General features: G+C 41.7%; 1 protein-coding gene across 1 annotated transcript in view; it reads left to right on the top strand.

The window, feature by feature from the left end:
• The window catches only part of LOC126224081 (epidermal growth factor-like protein 8), a 184,426-nt gene that overhangs the window by 82,728 nt on the left and 81,500 nt on the right, over window positions 1-20,198 (top strand). The window contains exon 3 of the mRNA XM_049942203.1: window positions 4,062-4,180. Coding sequence (XP_049798160.1) covers window positions 4,062-4,180 — 119 coding nt within the window. The remainder of the gene's footprint in view (window positions 1-4,061; window positions 4,181-20,198) is intronic.

The following is a 20,198-nucleotide window of genomic DNA, read 5'->3' as shown; positions in this document are numbered from 1 at the left end:
TTTAGTACTGCTCGACTCTTTTGGATATCAGGTCGGATGATTCAGAGGCTTGCTGTAAGATTTACAATGGGTAGGTTCGATCAAAGCGCGAATATTACGGAAATATTCCGTGACTCAATTGGAATCCCTGGAGAGGAGAAGACAGACTTCTCGCGGAAAAGTACTGAGAAAATTTAGAGAATCGGCATTTGTGACAAATGCTGATCGATCCAACTCTATCAGTTGTACATCTCGCGTAAGGACCGTGAAGACAAAATACGAGAAATCGGGTCCCGTGCGGGAAGCATATACACAGGAGTTCTTTCATCGCTCCATTTACGAGTGGAGCGGAAAGAAACTGACTGGTAGTGGTACAAGGTACGCACCGCCACATAGCGCACTGTGCCTTGCAGATCATGTATGTACGAGGGACGTTTGAAAAGTCCGTGCAAAAATAAAAACTACTTACGTGTTTGGGATAACCTTTTTTATTTTTCGACATAGTCTGCTTTTAGACTTATACACTTCGTCCAACGCTGTTCTAATTTGTTGATCCCTTCTGAATAATAGGAATTGTCCAAGTCTGCAAAATAGCAATTAGTTGCTGCAATCACCTCCTCGTTTGAATAAAATTTTGTCCCACCAGCCATTTCTTCAAATTGGGGAACAAATAGTAGTCCGAGGGAGCCAAGACTGGAAAATAGGGGGGATGTGAAACGAGTTAGAATCCTATTTCCATTAATTTTGCGACTACAACTGCTAAGGTGTGTGCTGGTGCATTGTCATGATGGAAAAGGACTTTTTGCAGTCCAATCGCCGGCGTTTTTCTTGCAGCTCGGTCCAGTAACAATGAATAATATGCACCTATAATAGTTTTATCCTTTTCCAGATAGTCGATGAGGTTTATCCCTTGCGAATCCCAAAAGACAGTCGCCATAAATTTTCCAGCCGAAGGAGTGGTCTTCGCCCATTTTGGTGCAGATTCTCCCTTGGTAACTCATTGGTTAGATTGTTGTTTGTTCTCAGGTGTATAGTAATGTGTCCATGTTTCATCCACAGTGACGTAACGACGTTTGAAGTCCTGCGGATTCCTTCTGAACAGCTGCAAACCATCCTTGCAACACTTCACCCGATTCCGTTTCTGTCAAGCGTGACCAATCGCGGAACCCATCTTGTGGATAGCTTTCTCATGTCCAAATGTTTATGCAAAATACAATGTACCCGTTCATTCGAGATGCCCACAGCACTAGCAGTCTCACGCACCTTAACTCTTCTGTCATCCATTACCATACCATGGATTTTATCAATGATTTCTGGAGTCGTAACCTCCAGAGGGCGTCCAGAACGTTCAGCATCACTTGCGCCCATATGACCACTCCGAAAATTTTGAAACCACTTATTAACTGTTCTAATCGAAGGTGCAGAGCCACCGTAATGTTTATCAAGCTTCTCTTTAGTCTTCTGAGGCGTTTTGACTTCATAAAGTAATGTTTAATCACCACACGAAATTCTTCTTTGTCATTTTTTTACAATCACTCGACTTCCTTGATTCACACGAATGCCAAACACAGATAAATAGACCAATGTGGCTGAAACTTGGTGTGCATTCTTTCCAAACATGCTACTAACAGAACATGACTTTGATAGGCGGCGGTGGTGCCATCTCGGACTATGCACGGACTTTTCGAACGCCCCTCGTAGCTGTAGACGAAGAAAAGTGTTTGAAAAAAACCGGCGAAAGGGTATGGTACGTTTTACTTGAGTAAGAAGAAAACTTTGTGCAAGATGACTGCCGCATTTTTATGAGTGTTTATTAAAAGAGAATTGGAAAATGAATCTTTGGACTGCTTTAAAAACAGTCGCACTGTATAAATAAATGGGTGACTTAACGACTGAACTGAAGAAGAAAAATCACCTTTCAGAGTGGCAATGCACCTGCCCGAAAGGTTCTTTAAAAATGGCACAACTAAATTATTAGGCTATTTACCAGGTTTAACACCTTATGATTTTTCATAGTGTCCTCATGTTATTTATGAGAAATTTTTTGTTCTAAAAATTTCTTTTGCGGTAAGATTTACACCTGTTGCTTGCAGAAATCTTTCAACGAAAACGTTCTGCACACGAAAGGAACAAAAGCATACCTCACGTGGAAATATGAGGCAAAAGATCTGCAGTAACACTATTGGGATTTGTAGTTGGTCAGGTGTTGCTGTTCTTAGTCTAAATTCAAATTTTGTGAAGAGAAGTGTTTCAACTGAGAGACCGCCACACGTCAGTTCGCTCAAGAAGTTGTTGTTTGCAGTGTGTCTCACAACAGCTCGCTCGTTAGCACCAGTTATCAAAGAAGGCGTAGTATCCATACCTCACAGTTTCTGCGTATTATTTGAGTACTGAAAGTATATTTTTCTGGAAATAACTTCTTCTGTTTGAAAATTTAAGTGTAATTGTGAGGTATTTCCTATTCATAATAAACAACCGGCAGCTGGGTTTTACAACAACGAAAGTGCAAACGAAATTGTTAGCATGTCAGAACGCTGCTGTGACAAAAGAAATGTTAAGCCTCCGCTACTGTGAATTACTTTATTTACCACGCTATATGTATCAGATGGCTAGCCTCCATCATCAGGTGTAATAATGTGAGTACGTAAGTTACTCCTACAAATGAGTAACCAAAGTATGTCGTAAATGACGATGTTTCGAGCTTTTTCTTCGAGCATTTATATTCAGCTACTCAGAACTCATTTGCTAGTGGTTATCACAGACGTGCATATTGCGTGACTTAGCGTTGTGCTTAGATTGGGGCCAATCTTTTTTTGTGATATGAATGCCATGCTGTACTTGCAAGTGGAAGTAAGTGGAAGTTTATTATACGTATTATACGCTACGGTGTGAAATTGTTTTATTTTCTTATTTGCTCCAATTACTTCCGTGCTGGGTATTTCCACTGCCCCTATTTGCGCCTGACAGTGTCTTAAAGCCCCATCGTTTATGTCACAAACACAAACGTTGATCTCATTTACGAACGAGTAACGTAATTCACGAGTTTGTGTAAACACATACCTCCTTCAGTCTTTCTCCAGGGACGACAGACATAACAGGAACCAGTAACAAGAGTTTTTCAAGTAATCGAGCATGACTTCGTAAGTAAAATATTTCAAATGCTCTTTAAATGTTCATCTCCCCACACCTGATGAAGTTAGCCTTCCAAAAACATGTAGTGCGGTGAATACATTAACCACTGTGTTTCTGCTACATGGGGGATCAAAATTAAACTTTAAAGGAAACACACGGTAAACTAAAATTACGTATTCACTCTCAGCAAACTGCAGAGCACGAAACGCCTTATGCTCAGGAGTCGCCATTATGCTTACTTGCCCTATGTGGTGCTGCAAGCGGGAAACCAAAAAGCAGTATCCGTGTGTTTGCTTGTCTGAGCCTGCCTGAGTTACTCTTTAATTTTGGCGTTGAAGTAACACTCCACAACGCTTATAGTTGATAGTATTAAGGTTCGTGATTTTGGAATTCCTTTAAGACACCCTGTATATTGCAATCCAGGTTGATCAGCGCGGTAGACTTAATGTTCATGTAAAATCCACACAACTCCCTTTTATAACCACTCGTAACAAAAATATATATTCTCGCTAATCATTGCAATTACTGATATACCCGTGCGTCTACCTGTGGAGAAAGCAACATGCTCAACCCCTTCCCTCCGACCACAACAAATGGAGCCAAAAACTAATATCACTGAAAAAGCGGTCTCTGTGCTTCCTTCTGGACAAACGGTACCTGCACGGTTCTCGTGACCTGCGTAAATAATCACTATTCTAAGTAAAATATCGTGGATTCCTTAAGACTGCAACCACATTTCTCCGGCTCGTCAGGTGTTTCCATTCTTTAGGTAACCGTCTGCTCAAGGTGAAGTCTCCATCAAAATTTCGAGCTTCAATCCACATAAATTTCCAAAAATATACTTTTCAATGATAATTTATGTAAGACCATGGCTCAGTTAGAATTCTTAGAAATCATATGGCTTACCTGGTGCGGGATTAGCTAATACGTGCACTCGCCTCTCTTTACAGGACGGTGTACCAGAAGGCCTTCCGCACGGTGTATTCGACTCGCTACAGCAAACACTCCTCGTTCGCCTGCTGTCCCGGCTGGACGCAGGTGAAGCCCACCAGCTATGGATGCATGCAAGGTGAGTCTCACATTCTGCACTGAGCTGTGCCGATACTTGCTTAATTTGTGTAGATATTGTTCTAATTACCCGAGAAAGCTATGTGAAAGTAAGCTGTTCCTAATCGTTTCTCCGGTATAGATGACAGTGGTTTCATAACACTGGTTTCTAACGATTGTAGAAGTTATAAAAGCCATGTTATTTCATCGTAATAGTCATTAACACCAATGTTCATTATTTCCAGTCATGGCAGCGGAAATGTTATCATTTTGTAAGATTCTACCCCCGGTAAATGTAACACTTGCGCCGTTGAAGTAACATGCTCAAGTTAAATGGATGGATAGACCTTATGCTTTACGTATCCCAACGCTGCCAAACGTATACTTCAGAAATCTGAGGCTGCCTGCTCACATTCTTTGGGGTAAGCAGTCGACTCTGACGAACCCCTTACTGACAGAAGCTGCTGAACTTCCGTTGACGACAGTACCAGGCGAGAAAATTTACTTGTCATAAGATCAAGTAGACTATTAATATGAAACTTCCTGGCAGATTAAAACTGTGTGCCCGACCGAGACTCGAACTCGGGACCTTTGCCTTTCGCGGGCAAGTGCTCTACCAACTGAGCTACCGAAGCACGACTCACGACCGGTACTCACAGCCTTACTTCTGCCAGTACCTCGTCTCCTACCTTCCAAACTTTACAGAAGCTCTCCTGCGAAACTTGCAGAACTAGCACTCCTGAAAGAAAGGATATTGCGGAGACATGGCTTAGCCACAGCCTGGGGGATGTTTCCAGAATGAGATTTCTGGAGACTATTAATAGATTAACTACCCTCCTACGAGAAATAGGACACAACTTGCCGTTCAGTGGTTCCTTCTGTTATTGCCAGCAATGAACGTGTCTGCCTTGATCCGTTCGATTAAAAGGTATAGTCACGTAGTACCATTTGGGATTCCATTCAGGTAGCAGTTGAAAAAATCTAGATATTCTCTATTACAGTTTAATAGATAGGAGCTTTGGCACAGTTAATTCAAGTTTTAAATATTATGATAGTCTTGATTGGCCACATTGTGCTCAAGCATTTAATGATGGCTCTTACTATTTTCGAATGTCGTCATATTGTACTACGAGGGTGAGTCAATAAGTAAGTCGCAAACTGTGGCAGAGACAACAGTGCCGCGTGTACAAGCTGAGGTTTATTTTACTTTTTCAAAAGGCTCCCACTGTAAATATAACACTTGTCCTATCGTAACTGATGAATAGGTAAAGAACAGAAACTAGGGAGAAAAGAAATTTGTGACACTATTCGATTAAAAGAAGAGACTAGTGGATAGAAGTCTTTCTGAGACATCAACGAATCACCAATTTAGTATTGGAAGGACGTGTGGGGGCTGAAAATCATTCAGAGGCCAAGAGATGAATACAATAAGGCAAATTCAGAAGGGTAGAGGTTGCAGCGCTTATTCCGAGATGAAGAGCCTTGTACAGGACAGATTAGCATGGAGAGCTGCATCAAACAGATCTTCGGACTAGAGACCATAACAACAGTAGCAACATCCCGTTCGCCAAGATCTTAAAAGCCTGCAGCATGGAGTTCTTGTGACAGCGTTCACATCCAACGAGTGATCGCTCGAGCTGTAACAAGTTTATTTGGTTCCTCACATTGCTGCAACCCACAAGACCTACGTGTCGTGCGGGTAGCGAAAAACCCTTAGACAGGCAAACAATTTGGCATTAGTGGATAACCAGGATGGCCAGGATTTTCCTTGTTTGTGATTTTTTTTTGTTAAATTCCGCATCCAAGTCAATACAGCTTTCCATGAAACACAGATCTAACCAAATACGAGACAGATTTCACTGTCAACGTTCTCTGCGGACAGACACTTGGCTCATAAAAATCGTGTTGTACGGTACACACTTGCGGCAAAGCTGCCTGTTTGGTCAGACTGCACATCATTTAGCATTGGCGCGGAATACTGTGTATCGACTACCTTCCAAACAAAGTGTTTTACCATCTTCCAGATATGTACAGGCGCTAAATTTAACATGATATACTGTACTCCGGCGTTTGCGACTTATTTACTGATTCACCATATCATATTTAACTGAGAAAACGATAGTGATACGATAGGCTCTCCAATTTGGTGGCTGTTCTGGTTTAGATAACCGGAAGTTCTAGTTTCCATAAACTAATTATAGTATCAGACCTAAAAATATATTGCAAATACGGCAACCATCTTACATATGCGTTTCATGCAGTTAATTCTTCAAGTCAAATGTACCGCGTCCGGCCATCCTGATTTAAGTTTTCCGTGATTTCCCTAAATCGCTCCGGGCAAATGCCGGGATGGTTCCTTTGAAAGGGCACGGCCGACTTCCTTCCCCATCGTTCCCTAATCCGATGAGACCGATTACCTCGCTGTCTGGTCTCCTTCCCCAAAACCAACCAACCAATCAAATGTACCGCACTCTTTCTTATAACATGCTTATGACATTAGATATTTCATACACGTTTAATAACCGTCCATCCACAAAAATAGATGTGCCCTTTCTCTATGTTTTCATGTGTTGTTTCAGCTGTGGCATGCGATTCATGTGGATCATTCTAAAGAGAAGAAATCATCACTTATTTCTCATCTGTTGAAATTTAAGATACAGACTTCTTCAGTAACATTGCAACTTTCCTTCCAGATAAACTGTCCAAACCATTTAATTTGATAATGACAAGGTTTTCAAGTTTTTTTCATTTGAAAGAAATAGACGAAATACGACCACTTTAGAATATTGCATAAATAAAACTCATCTACAGAAAATTTATACTTTACTTACGTTACTACGCAACTTGTACCAACAAATCACAAGAAAGATTTCATTCACATTAACGCCATATTGCACCTGCCAGGAACTTTTTGGTTTTGAACTCGTAAACGCATCCTTTATTAGTGAGTGGTGTAAACGCAGATCGTTAGATAATATAGATATTCCAGATTGTCACTTACTTTTAGTCTAAGCGTTTTTTGCTCATCTAATCATTCACTTAATTTGCAAAAGGCTTCGCAGTAACAGCTTTCCAGCCTTCTTGTATCCTTCTTTATAATCAGTAGTGATGGATTTTAGCTAAGCCTCACTTATGTGACGTCTGATTTACTAAAGTTGGTTACACTCATTAATTGTTAGATAAAGCTGTCTGAGTATGGGATTCGTAAGTACATCCTACAAATTATAAATATGGAGGTATGTATATATGTTCTACATCGCCTTCTAAACCACGGGACCGGTTTCAGTCACCCACTTATCAATGGGATGGGGATGGCAGTAAAAAAGCAGTATAGATACTGTATTTTAGTCATCCAGTATTTAAGAATGAGAGCACTTAGAGACTTGAAGTAAACATTATACATAAATTCAAACCTTTACGAAACTTTTTCTCGCTGACTGTCCCCCCAAAACGATGAAAGAAAAAAAGTTTATTGCTTATTACATTTTTACTGTTCATGCAGTAAAACTGTCGCTTCAAGCATGACGTTTTAGTTTATTGCTTCTTTACTACTAATTGTATTCGTGCCACATTTTTTCAGGCGGTATTTAGATATGCCGCCGAATGTAACATAAAAATTACATGATTGTACAACGCATAGTTCAAGAGATATGACATCATAAACACTGCGATACGTGAAAAACTTACGTATCATGCAAGACGTTTAAATTTATTATTTCGTTGCTACTGACTCAATTCGCAACACTTTTCGCAGACTGTATCCACATCTGCCACTGAATGTACCAACAAAAATATATCATTGTCCGACACATAGTTTAGGAGATATGACGTCACATACAGAGGTGCGTGAAAAACTGCCTCATCACGCATGACGTTTTAATTAATTACTTCTGACAAGTAATCCCTTGAGCGCGAGGTCGCAAAAGGCCAATGACGTTTGTGGCATTCGACGCCCCACATGCTGTCTACTGTGCAAAAACGATGTTGGCTGCTATTGGCAACAGGGGGCGAGAATAGATATACCCAACGGTGAGCACAGCATGAGACTATACAGTATAGAGCAGCTGAACTGCTTAGTCGACGAGTAACAGTGCTATAGTGTTAGTGGCGCTGATACAAAGCAGAGCAATGGCAGCCGGTCGTTGTGGCCGAGCGGTTCTAGGCGCTTCAGTCCGCAACCGCGTAGCTGCTAGGGTCGCAGGTTCGAATCCTGCCTCGGGCATGGATGTGTGTGATGTCCTTAGGTTAGTTAGGTTTAATTAGTTCTAAGTTCTAGGGGACTGATGACCTCAGATGTTAAGTCTCATGGTGCTCAGAGCCAAAGCAAGCATTGCATTATATCTACAGCAACAGTTTCCGTTGTTGACATATCATCAGAAAGGAACCCAAGGAATTCCACAGAGTGAGAAAATGTGGCACATGAAACATTAGTGTTTCTGTAAGATGAGTCAGTGTAATGTATGGTATCGTATACGCTCGACTGTGCGGACAATATACATAAGAAGTATAAGCATGACGAAATATGCTTAACAAGTGAAAGCGATATTGAAACAAGTGTCGTGCCATGTAGTTCATCATCCTCGTCGGACAGGGAGACACAAATCTTGTCTCCAGAGATACGTAATAAGAGACAGTCGTTGAACAAAGAGCGGGTACTAAACGTAATTACGTGCCTGGAAGGTACTCCGCAGCATATTAATAAAAATTATGAACAGATTTCGAATAATTCCGCAGCAATATGACCGTGTAGTGCTAAAGAAAAACTATGAATATACAAGGGAGGACAAGACGCACTTAAAAGAACTTGTGTTTGCGTGTTTCAAGGATGTTCGGTACAATTTACAGGATGTGCACGATAGTGACATAGTAGGCTACGCACATCAAAGTGTGCGTGACATAGATTATAGTTATTTCAAGGGGAGTAGTGGATTGTTGCGTAACTTCAAATCGTACTACAGAATTGGAAGACGCAAGAAAACGAAATTTCAAACAAAGCGTCAACTTCACGATACACACAAAACTTTAGAATCGACCCGAAAATTTGTAGATGAGATAAAAAAAGACTTATCCCATCGTTCAATAAAGAATTAGTTATCAACTCCGACCAATCGAGATATGAAGAGGAAATGCATATGAAAGGAACACTGGAAATTAGAGATACCAAGAAAGTTGTATCAAGATCAAGTAACATCAATGTCTTAACTCATTCATATACAATTTGTCAACTGTTAATCTGGATGGTAAATTCGCTGGGAAGTTATTTATTGTGCTGCGAGAAGGTGGAGGTGTTCTGCCCCTTGCGATTCTTTATCATGTGCATGGTCTTACAAGGGCAGCAGAGTATATTTACCTCACAGCAAGCAAGAGTGGGAAAACAGAAGTAAGAGAACTAAAAGTATGCTATGAGCACTCCTTTTGGCCAATAGCTGGTCAAAATAGCTTGATATTGCTTGTTTCCTGGTCTGCGTACGAAAATCAAACTCCTTTAGAGCAAACTATCCATCCTGAAAAGCGATTCATACTACCTGGAACCAATGAACAAATTCAGTCTCTGGATTTTGTTTTTACTGTGCCTGTAAAACATATTATCGCACGATCTACAGCTGCACTTTAAAGGACAGCAAATTTCACGATAAGCTCCACGACAGACTGTTTCGCATTCGGTTTCATGCCATGACATTCCATCAGTTCTCATCATTCTGTTACACCAGTGTGATTCTGTATGCATTCCTTTACAGTGGATACCTAGCTGAACGTACTTCACGGTTTGTAACTCCCAAAGAGTCCGCTTTCGACGTTGATGGTGCGAACCTTTGCAATCACTGTGGCGTGCCATTTTTCATTCGATGTTCATGGTACAAATTAATGGTTTGTTTTGAACACTTCCATTTTGTGAAGTATTATACATACATCCCATAGAAGGATGATATCCGCACCTCCAGGACACTCATTTTTTGTCGCTCTTCCGATGCACATGGTGACTCATTAGCAGCTAATATTTTTCTTGTCACAATTGTTAACACAAAACTTTCAAATGAGCCTTTTAAAGATTTAACTTGCGACCATGCACTCAAGAGGTTTCTTGTGAGTCCATCCACAAAACATTTCGCAGGCAGCATCCATATACGTTGCTAAATATACCTACAAAAATATATCATTGTACGGGATAGGTTAGGAGATATGACGTCAAATACTCAGAAACACGAACAACTGCTGCATCATGCGTGACGTTTCAATTTATTACTTCAGTTCATCTAACTCTTATATGAAGTCTTCGCGGGTTGTCAGCCGAGTAGCGTCGTCGTCTCGTATCAACGTTTCGATGGAATGCATCACCATCATCTTCGCCTGAAGATGATGGAGACGCATTCCATCGAAACGTTACTACGAGACGACGACGCTACACGACTGACAACCCGTGAAGACTTCATATATTAAATTCGCCGAGAAGGCCTGCACTCACATGAATCTAACTCTGTTCGCAAGATATTTCGCAGACAGCGTCCAGATATGCCGCTGAATGTACCTAGAAATCTAAATCATTGTACGACACATAGTTCACCGGACATGACGTCAATTATTGAGATGTGTGAAAAACTGATGCATCATGAATGACTTTTTATTACTTCTTTACTACCAATTCCGTTCACAACACATTTCGCAGATAGTAGTTTTACATACCACTGGATGTACCTGCAAAATATTTTTGTACAGCACATAGTTCAGAGGATGCGGCATCATAGATATTGAGCTGCCTGAAAATAAAACTGTAGGCTGAAATTCATGTGTACACATACGTGTGAAATATGTTAAATATATGTGAAATATATTTGACATGTGTATATGAGGAAAAATGCACGGATAAAACACTCATCCCAAACCCTGGGAACGATTTCAATCAAATCTGGTACTCACATTAGTTACAATCCGTAAGCACAGATAGGAGGAAGAGGAGATTGTAAGAGATATGAGAGGAGGTAGTGGACGAAGAGAGGGGAGAGAATTAGATGGACAGAGAAGGGAAATAGCAGAGATGAACAGAGACAGGGGGAACGAGGAGATGGGCTAACAGAAGCCTGGAATAAATTCATATCCGAAGAACGCCGGGTACTCAGCTAGTAATAAATAAACGAGTTAAGTGAGTCAGCTGTCAGAACGTAAACAGAACACGTTACAAACATTTCTGTGCCGTGAGTAGTGCATTTCAGTCACCCTTTACAATCCGGTGTTACAAAATAATTATTTTCTTTCCATCACTGTGATTAAAAATAATATTATATTTCTATTAATGACAATCTCTTGGGGCCATTTTCCAGAATTGTTGTTGTGAAACGAAAAATTGCAGGCAGACTACGACATGAGTGCTTAAATGCGTGTCGGCAGAGGCACCGCTATTGAACGATGTTAGTACAGCACCCAGAAGAATGGCGGCCCTTGCCAACAGTGGCGTGGGGGCGGCGGTAATGCGTCTCTTTCAACTGCTGCCTAGGGCGGGACGTCGGCAGGTGTCTACAGTTTACCACTCTAACTGGTAGTAATAGCACTCGCCATCAAATTGCTTTGTGCCTCCGAGACGTAGTCAAGTGTATCTCGCGAAAGCTTGCGTTGTAGTCATCCAGCAGAACGTGCGTCACAGTATGAGGGTTTCTCCCCTAGCATCCGATTCACCAGTTTGAGTTCTCCGTCTCGATTCGGGTTTATCATATCGCCAAGCGAATTATTTAACAGCAGCTTTCGTAGCAGCTACGCAAACACCTGCTCTTCCCATGATACGAGACACACAGTCTCTCACGAAAATTTTGCTCTGAATACTTTCCTTCGTTAGTGTCTCAATTTCTACGATACCTGCGTGCTCCACGTCTGGCGGATGTGTCCGTCAGTCAGCTTTATCTTCAAGGAGCGCCGTTATTCTACAACTGTCCTTCATCCCCCCCCCCCCCGCTAATCTTCCATTTTGTCTCTGGTCGTACAATAAAGGCTATGGGACGGTGGGTCAGGGTTGGGTTGCCTTTGGAGACAACAGTAGCCTACAGCTCCAAGCTCCAGGAGGACCCTGGCGGATGCAACACCAAGCCTGAGACTGGCTATGCATCACGTCTGTCTCATTCATTACTAAATTTTAGTTATAACTACCTAATCTGAACTAAACACAGTTAAAGTGTGGATTATTTCCGTGTATAAAAAGCCTGTTACACCAATGTAGTGCCTACAATACCTGCAGACATTTAATCACCATTTTCCAACATGAAAATCACTGTATGTTATACGAGTAAAGGCTAATTTAAACATTCGACGAAGATATTTTAAAATATTTTTAGATTCGTTTGTCTGGTACCATCACCGTATAGTTTTTTGTATTTTTTATAAGAAGCAATCAAAAAGTTTACGTCTGAGGATGTTGTTGCAGCGTATATGCAACGTAGAGCGACTCCGATGCGGGTATATAAGCAGCGACGTGTAGGCAAGAGATTAATGTGGCATTCGTGTCTTTCCGAACTGCTTCTGGTAAAGGTGAAAACGTGAACTATGGCGACGTTACTATCAAAAGCGTCCAAACAGGACCAACGTGCTGTTATTATTTTCTTGGCTATCGAAAGACGAACACTGATGGAAATCTACGAAGAATAATGCATGTGTATTGGCCAGCACGTCTGTCAAAATCCACCGTTGTGGAAGGGTGCAAAATTTCCGTGCTGGCTCACCCATTAAGGCACTGGTTACACCAACTCAAATGGGAGACACTTGAGCACCTCACCCTGTAGACCTGATCTCCCTTTATCAAAAAAATTTCAGCACTGGCATCCTTCACCATTATCAGTGGTTTCTAGGTCCGTAAAGAAACTGATTTCGAAGGCATACAACTGTTTCACATATGTATAAACCTACAAAATTCAGTACGATTCAGATATTTATGTCGGCCTGTTACAAGAAACAGTTTAAAATATAATAACTATACTGTTTTTCTCTTTCATTGGCATAAGGAAAATCCGAATTTAGCTTTTCCCGCAGTATACTTTTGTGCACAGTATGATCAGTGGTTCCGAATGTAGCATTGTTCAGATGTCCAACCTCTTCTGGATACTCACTGCATCGGATAGTATAGATAGCATGGCAACACGTGTGCTCCAACCTTACTCGGTTAATCGATGTTAATTGTCTCTTCGGAACAAGCTTTCGGCTGCACCACGGCTTTGTCGGTACGGTGAGCTGGACTGAACTGTGCAGTAACCCTTTTCCGTACAGTGATGTTTACCACTGCAGGTATTAAATGCGGAGGGAATAGAAAAGTACATGCTCACTTTTACGAGATCAGACGTTACTTCATTGCAGCAAATACCTTATCGTCCATTTAACCACTTTAATAGCTCATTTTTACTTTATTTCTCGGATTTATTTATTAATTTCACTACTTCATAAATATAACTATTGCCTCAGCGTTGTTTATTAATTGTGTAGGTGCTATACTTAGCCGAGCGGTCTAAGGTGCTGCAGTCATGGACTGTGCGGCTGATCCCGGCGGAGGTTTGAGTCCACTCTCGCGCATGGGTGTGTGTGTTTGTCCTTAGGATAATTTAGGTTAAGTAGTGTGTAAGCTTAGGGACTGATGACCTTAGCAGTTAAGTCCCATAATATTTCACACACATTTGAACATTTTTTGCTATACTTTTAGTAATTTGTGGTGCGGATAATATAGTCCTTCACTGAGTCAAAATTAAACTTGTTTGTGTTCACCGCCCTTCCCTGTTGATAAGTCTTTGCGAATCTGAGTACGTCTAAAGAAACCTTAGTTAATTTAATCCTGCTTTCACGGTCGAATCGGAAGCCTTCGTCGCTGGAAACATTTCATCTTTCTGTTTGTATCTCCCTTTGGTCGTAATTATACTGACATTAGGTTAGTCGTACTCCATGGATGACACGGTGAGTGGCTTCTGGAATATGGAAAGAAGCCTGAGATGTACATTTATGTGCAATACAGTGAAATGGTTTAACATCTTGAACGATAATAGTGCTGCTATGCCAACTGTTGTTATAAAATAACCTTCTGTGAAAATACTCTTCTATGGGGCTGTTGGTGTTGCCCTTCAGGAAGTCCCGTAATTCAGTCTTAAACTTCATCACACTATGCACGGTGGTCGGAAATTTCCGTTACAGACTTCTAGGACTTGTAGAGGGGAGTGAGTACATCGTATTTTGAATAGGAACCCATGTCCGGAAACGACATCCAACAAGATTACAGAGCGTCAAAGTTATAGGCGCGGGCGTCTGCAAATGTACGTATACACGGGGTGATTCCGTGATGATGTTACAGACTTTCTAGGATGATGGATAACGATAAATGAATTAATTAGAAGTAAGGATCCCTGTACCGGAAACGAACGAGTCGAAAGCTGAAAACGAAAACGGTTCGGACAGTTGAATACATGTACCGGTTCTTGTGTTGAGAAGAGTGTAGGGTTGGTAACTTACAGTGGTGGCAGTGTGGGCAAAAACAAGGAAAAATGTCCAATAAATGCTGGCTCCAAAGTGCGTACCTTAACAGCTATGAACACTTGCTCAGTGAGATGTGTTTCACATTAGCGAAGATGAATGAATGGTCATAGCTCCTAGGGTATGCAATTTAGAGCCCACGTTTATTGGACATTTTTTCTCGTTTTTGTCCACACTACCACCACTGAAAGTTACAAACCCTACACTCTTCGCAACACGAGAACCGGTACATGTATTCAACTGTCAGAGGTATCAGAACGGTTTTTGTTTATAGCTTTCGACTCGTTCGTTTCGGGTGCAAGGATCCTTACTTCTAATTAATTCATTTATCGTTCTCCATCATCCTAGAAAGTCTGTAACATCATCACGGAATCACCCCGTGTATACGAACATTTGCAGACGCCCGCAACTTTGACGCTATGTAGTCTCGTTGGATGACGCTTCCGGACATGGGTTCCTATTCAAAATACTATGTACTCACTCCCTTGTACTCACTCCCATCTACAAGTCCTAGACGTCTGTAACGGGAATTTCCAACCACCCTGTGTACACACACCGATACGCAAAACTTAAGGATGTAAGTAACTTTCGTATGATGTTTCGCTGTCGAGCAACAGAGCTCGGTTGAACATGAACCATACATGGAAAGAAATGCTGCAGTATAGGGCAGAAGGTAAATGAACGAAATACGCGAGGAGACGAACTAAAATGATCTATTCGGAGACAATACTTGCACTAAAGTCCGTGCGATTCATGCTGGACGTACTCTCACATAGCGAGATGTGGGAACACGTCATGCACCAATCGTTTTAGTGTTCCACATGTTACTGTGTGGGGATGGATGAACGTTGCATAGGAGAATTGACCTCCAAATCTTTGAACCTGCTACACTCACCGGTGAACGTTATTATGACACTGTAATGCATTGCCATGTGCGTCTTTTCAGGAGTCCTTTCTACATCTACATCTACATGGATACTGTGCAAATCACATTTAAGTGCCTGGCAGACGGTTCATCGCACCTATATCTTTCCGTACGGGCTCTGATTTCCCTTATTTTATCGTGGTGATCGTTCCTCCCTATTTAGGTCGGTGTCAAAAAAATTATTTTCGCATTCGGAGGAGAAATTTGGTGATTGGAATTTCGTGAGAAGATTCCGTCGCAACGAAAAACGCCTTTCTTTTAATGATTTCCAACCCAAACCCTGTATCATTTCTGTGACACTCCCTCCCATATTTCGTGATAATACAAAACGTGCTGTCTTTCTTTGAACTTTTTCGATGTACTCCGTCAGTCATACCTGGTAAGGATCCCACACCGCGCAGCAGTATTCTAAAAGAGGACGGACAAGCGTAGTGTAGGCAGTCTCCTTAGTAGGTCTGTTACATTTTCTGAGTGTCCTGCATTACATTTTCTGAGTGTCCTGCCAATACAACACAGTCTTTGGTTAACCTTCCCCACAACATTTTCTAGGTGTTCCTTCCAATTTAAGTTGTTCGTAATTGTAATACCTAGGTATTTAGTTGAATTTACGGCTTTTAGATTAGACTGATTTATCGTGTAACCGAAGTTTAACGAGTGCCTTTTAGGACTCATGTGGATGACCTCACACTTTTCGTTATTTAAGGTCAACTGCCAATTTTCGCACCATTCCGATACATCTTCTAGATCGGTTTGCAGTTTGTTTTGATCTTCTGATGACTTTATTAGTCGATAAACGACAGCGTCATCTGCAAACAACCGAAGCCGGCTGCTCAGATTGTCTCCCAAATCGTTTATATGGATAAGGAACAGCAAAGGGCCTATAGCACTACCTTGGGGAACGCCAGAAATCACTTCTAGTTTACTCGATGACTTTCCGTCAATTACTAGAAACTGTGACGTCTCTGACAGGAAATCACAAATCCAGTCACATAACTGAGACGATATTCCATAAGCACGCAATTCCACTACGAGCCGAAAGTGTGGTACAGTGTCAAAAGCGTTCCGGAAATCCAGAAATACGGAATCGATCTGAAATCCCTTGTCAATAGCACTCAACACTTCATATAAATAAAGAGCTAGTTGTGTTTCTCAGGAACGATGTTTTCTAAACCCATGTTGACTGTGTGTCAATAGACCGTTTTCTTCTAGGAAATTCATAATGTTCGAACACAATACATGTTCTAAACTCCTACTGCACATCGACGTTAACGATATGGGCCTGTATTTTAGTGGATTACTCCTAACACCTTTCTTGAATATTGGTGTGACCCGTGCAACTTTCCAGTCTTTGGGTACGGATCTTTCGTCGAGCGAACGGTTGTATATGATTGTTAAGTTAGGAGCTAATGCAGCAGGATACTCCGAAAGGAACACAACTGGTATACAGTCTGAGCCGATTTTATTTTAATGGACGACAGTGCGCTACTGTATCGAACAGCGAAGGTGGAGGAGCTCTTTGACTGAGAAGATATTCGGCGAATGGACTGTCCTGCTCGTTCCCCCTGGTTTAAATCCGATCGAGCAGGTGTGGATGCGTTGGGGAGACGTATTGCGGCACGTTCACGTGCACGAAGGAGCGTCCAGCGGTATCGACCGCGCTGGTGGAGGAATGGAACCCCCTACGACAAGAACTCCTCACAAAGCTTGTGGCCATCATGGGAGCACAGTGCAGAGCGTGCACAGCTGTCCATGGTGATCACACACCCTATTTACACTACTGGCCATTAAAATTGCTGCACCAACAAGAAATGCAGATGATAAACGGGTATTCATTGGACAAATATATTATACGAGAACTGACATGTGATTGCATTTTCACGCAACGTGGGTGCATAGATCCTGACAAATCAGTACCCAGAACAACCACCTCTGGCCGTTATAACGGCCTTGATACGCCTGGGCATTGAGTCAAACAGAGCTTGGATGGCGTGTACAGCTACAGCTGCCCATGCGGCTTCAACACGATACCACAGTTCATCAAGAGTAGTGACTGGCGTATTGTGACGAGCCAGTTGTTCGGCCACCATTGACCAGACGTTTTCAATTTGTGAGAGATCTGGAGAATGTGCTGGCAGGGCAGCAGTCGAACATTTTTTGTATCCAGAAAGGCCCGTACAGGACCTGCAACATGCGGTCGTGCATTATCCTGCTGAAATGGTTTCGCAGGGATCGAATGAAGGGTAGAGCCACGGGTCGTAACACATCTGAAATGTAACGTCCACTGTTAAAAGTGCCGTCAATGCGAACAAGAGGTGACCGAGACGTGTAACTAATGGCACCCCATACCGTAACGCCGGGTGATTCGCCATTATGGCGGTGACGAATACGCGCTTCCAAAGTGCGTTCACCGCGATGACGCCAAACACGGATGCGACCATCATGATGCTGTCAACAGAACCGGGATTCATCCGAAACAGAGACGTTTTGCCATTCGTGCACCCAGGTTCGTCGTTGGGTATACCATCGCAGGCGCTCCTGTCTCTGATGCAGCGTCAAGGGTAACCGCAGCCATGGTCTCCGAGCTGATAATCCATGTTGCCGCAAACGTCATCGAACTGTTCGTGCAGATGGTTGTTGTCTTGGAAACGTCCCCATCTATTGACTCAGGGATCGATAAGTGGTTTCACGATCCGTTACAGCCATGCGGATAAGATGCCTGTCATCTCGACTGCTAGTGATACGAGGCCGTTGGGATCCAGCAGGGCGTTCCGTATTACCCTCTTGAACCCACCGATTCCGTATTCTGCTAACAGTCATTGGATCTCGACCAACGCGAGCAGCAATGTCGCGATACGATAATTCGCAATCGCGATATCTTACAATCCTACCTTTATGAAAGTCGGAAACGTGATGGTACGCATTTCTCCTCCTTACACTAGGCATCACAACAACGTTTCACCAAGCAACGCCGGTCAACTGCTGTTTGTGTATGAGAAATCGGTTGGAAACATTCCTCATCTCAGTACGTTGTAGGTGTCGCCACCGGCGCCAACCTTGTGTGAATGCTCCGAAAAGCTAATGATTTGCATATCACAACATCTTCTTCCTGTCGGTTAAATTTCGCGTCCGTAACATGTCAGCTTTGTGGTGTAGCAATTTTAATGGCCAATAGTGTAGAATCCTGTCGTCTTTTGTAATGTCCAGGAGAACGTCACAAATAACGAAGACTTGCGTGTAATATTTTGTCTTCGAATAAAAGTGTCATTTCTATGCTTCTCATTGCCTGCTTATTTGAGTTAGTTTCCGCACCACACTGTGATAGTTCTTTCTATGTTTGCTCCAAGATTCATCGAGCTATGTCATTTGCCAGTCTTTAAGTTTTGCATTCCAGTATGCTTAATATGCTATCACATATTGTTAAATAATATGGGGCGTAAAATATTATGTATATAAAATTTTAGGGCGTTTAGAGAAGACGAAAATATCAGAGGTGAACCTTTTCCCCGCTAGTGTCCATGAAGGTTTTGACGCTAGTGATTCTCAGAGACGATGGTCAAAGTAAAAACTACCCTGGGATGAATATTCTTTTAGGGATGTTGCAGACCTCCAATGGATTTCTTTTTGCGGGGAGAGATTAACAGACACGATACACACTCGAGTTATGCTGGGGTGCCATTTGGCTGAAGCTGCAATCAATATTCTTGAAACTGCTGATTGTTATAATAGTGTTAAACAATCATTAACACGCAGATATCAGCTGTACGGTAATCTAATCGCACGAAATTTTCAGCAACATCCCTGAAATGATATTCATCATAAGACACTTTGAACTCTGAACATCTTCTCTAAAAATCACTAGCATCAAAACCTTCATGGACCCTAGCGGGGGAACAGTGACGCGTGTGAAGGATGTTCCAGAATTAATACCAAACATAAATTTCCACCAAAAATGGTTACATAAAATATTAATGAATGATAATATCGCTAATAAACTAGTATCATCATTTTTAAATAACCCATAGCACTAAGACTGCTTACTGCAAAATTAGGATGAAATAAATAGCTTAATTAATTCTAGGAACTTTAGCAAGACCGGAGACAAAAACAAATACGAAGCAAGAACCCCAAAAAATGGAATTCCTTACTATTTCTTTAATTTTACGTCTCAGTTGCGTTCACATTCTAATCAATGGTGACTAGTTTCGAGTGCACCTGTTCATTTTCAAACCATTACCTACATTAAAAATACATCATTATTCAAAACGTAAAATGTATAATCCGTTTTCTACCATTCTTTTGTATAAGAGACAATGGTTAATTACAGTGGTTAGGATATAACTGAGTCGTTCTAATGTAATTAATAAAATAATATCATAATATAACATGCACACTTTTGGAGCTATGTTCGAAAGCTGAAGTATCAGCTTTCTGGGTCCTTGTTGCTACTAACTATTGTACACTGTTTCATCTCGTTGCGGGAATGTAGTAAGGAGTGTTTGACAGGCATCATTTGTGTTCATTATGTAGTCTTGCGCGCTGTCATCGTAGCACGGTACTAGTATGTGTACACGCATTTTTCAGTGGTACATTTATGTGTGGACCTCTCGATATTTGACAATAACATTTG

The sequence above is a fragment of the Schistocerca nitens genome, chromosome 1 (genome assembly GCF_023898315.1).
Source record: "Schistocerca nitens isolate TAMUIC-IGC-003100 chromosome 1, iqSchNite1.1, whole genome shotgun sequence".
NCBI classification, from domain to species: Eukaryota; Metazoa; Arthropoda; class Insecta; order Orthoptera; family Acrididae; genus Schistocerca; species Schistocerca nitens.
This window is presented reverse-complemented; position numbering and strand designations above follow the sequence as displayed.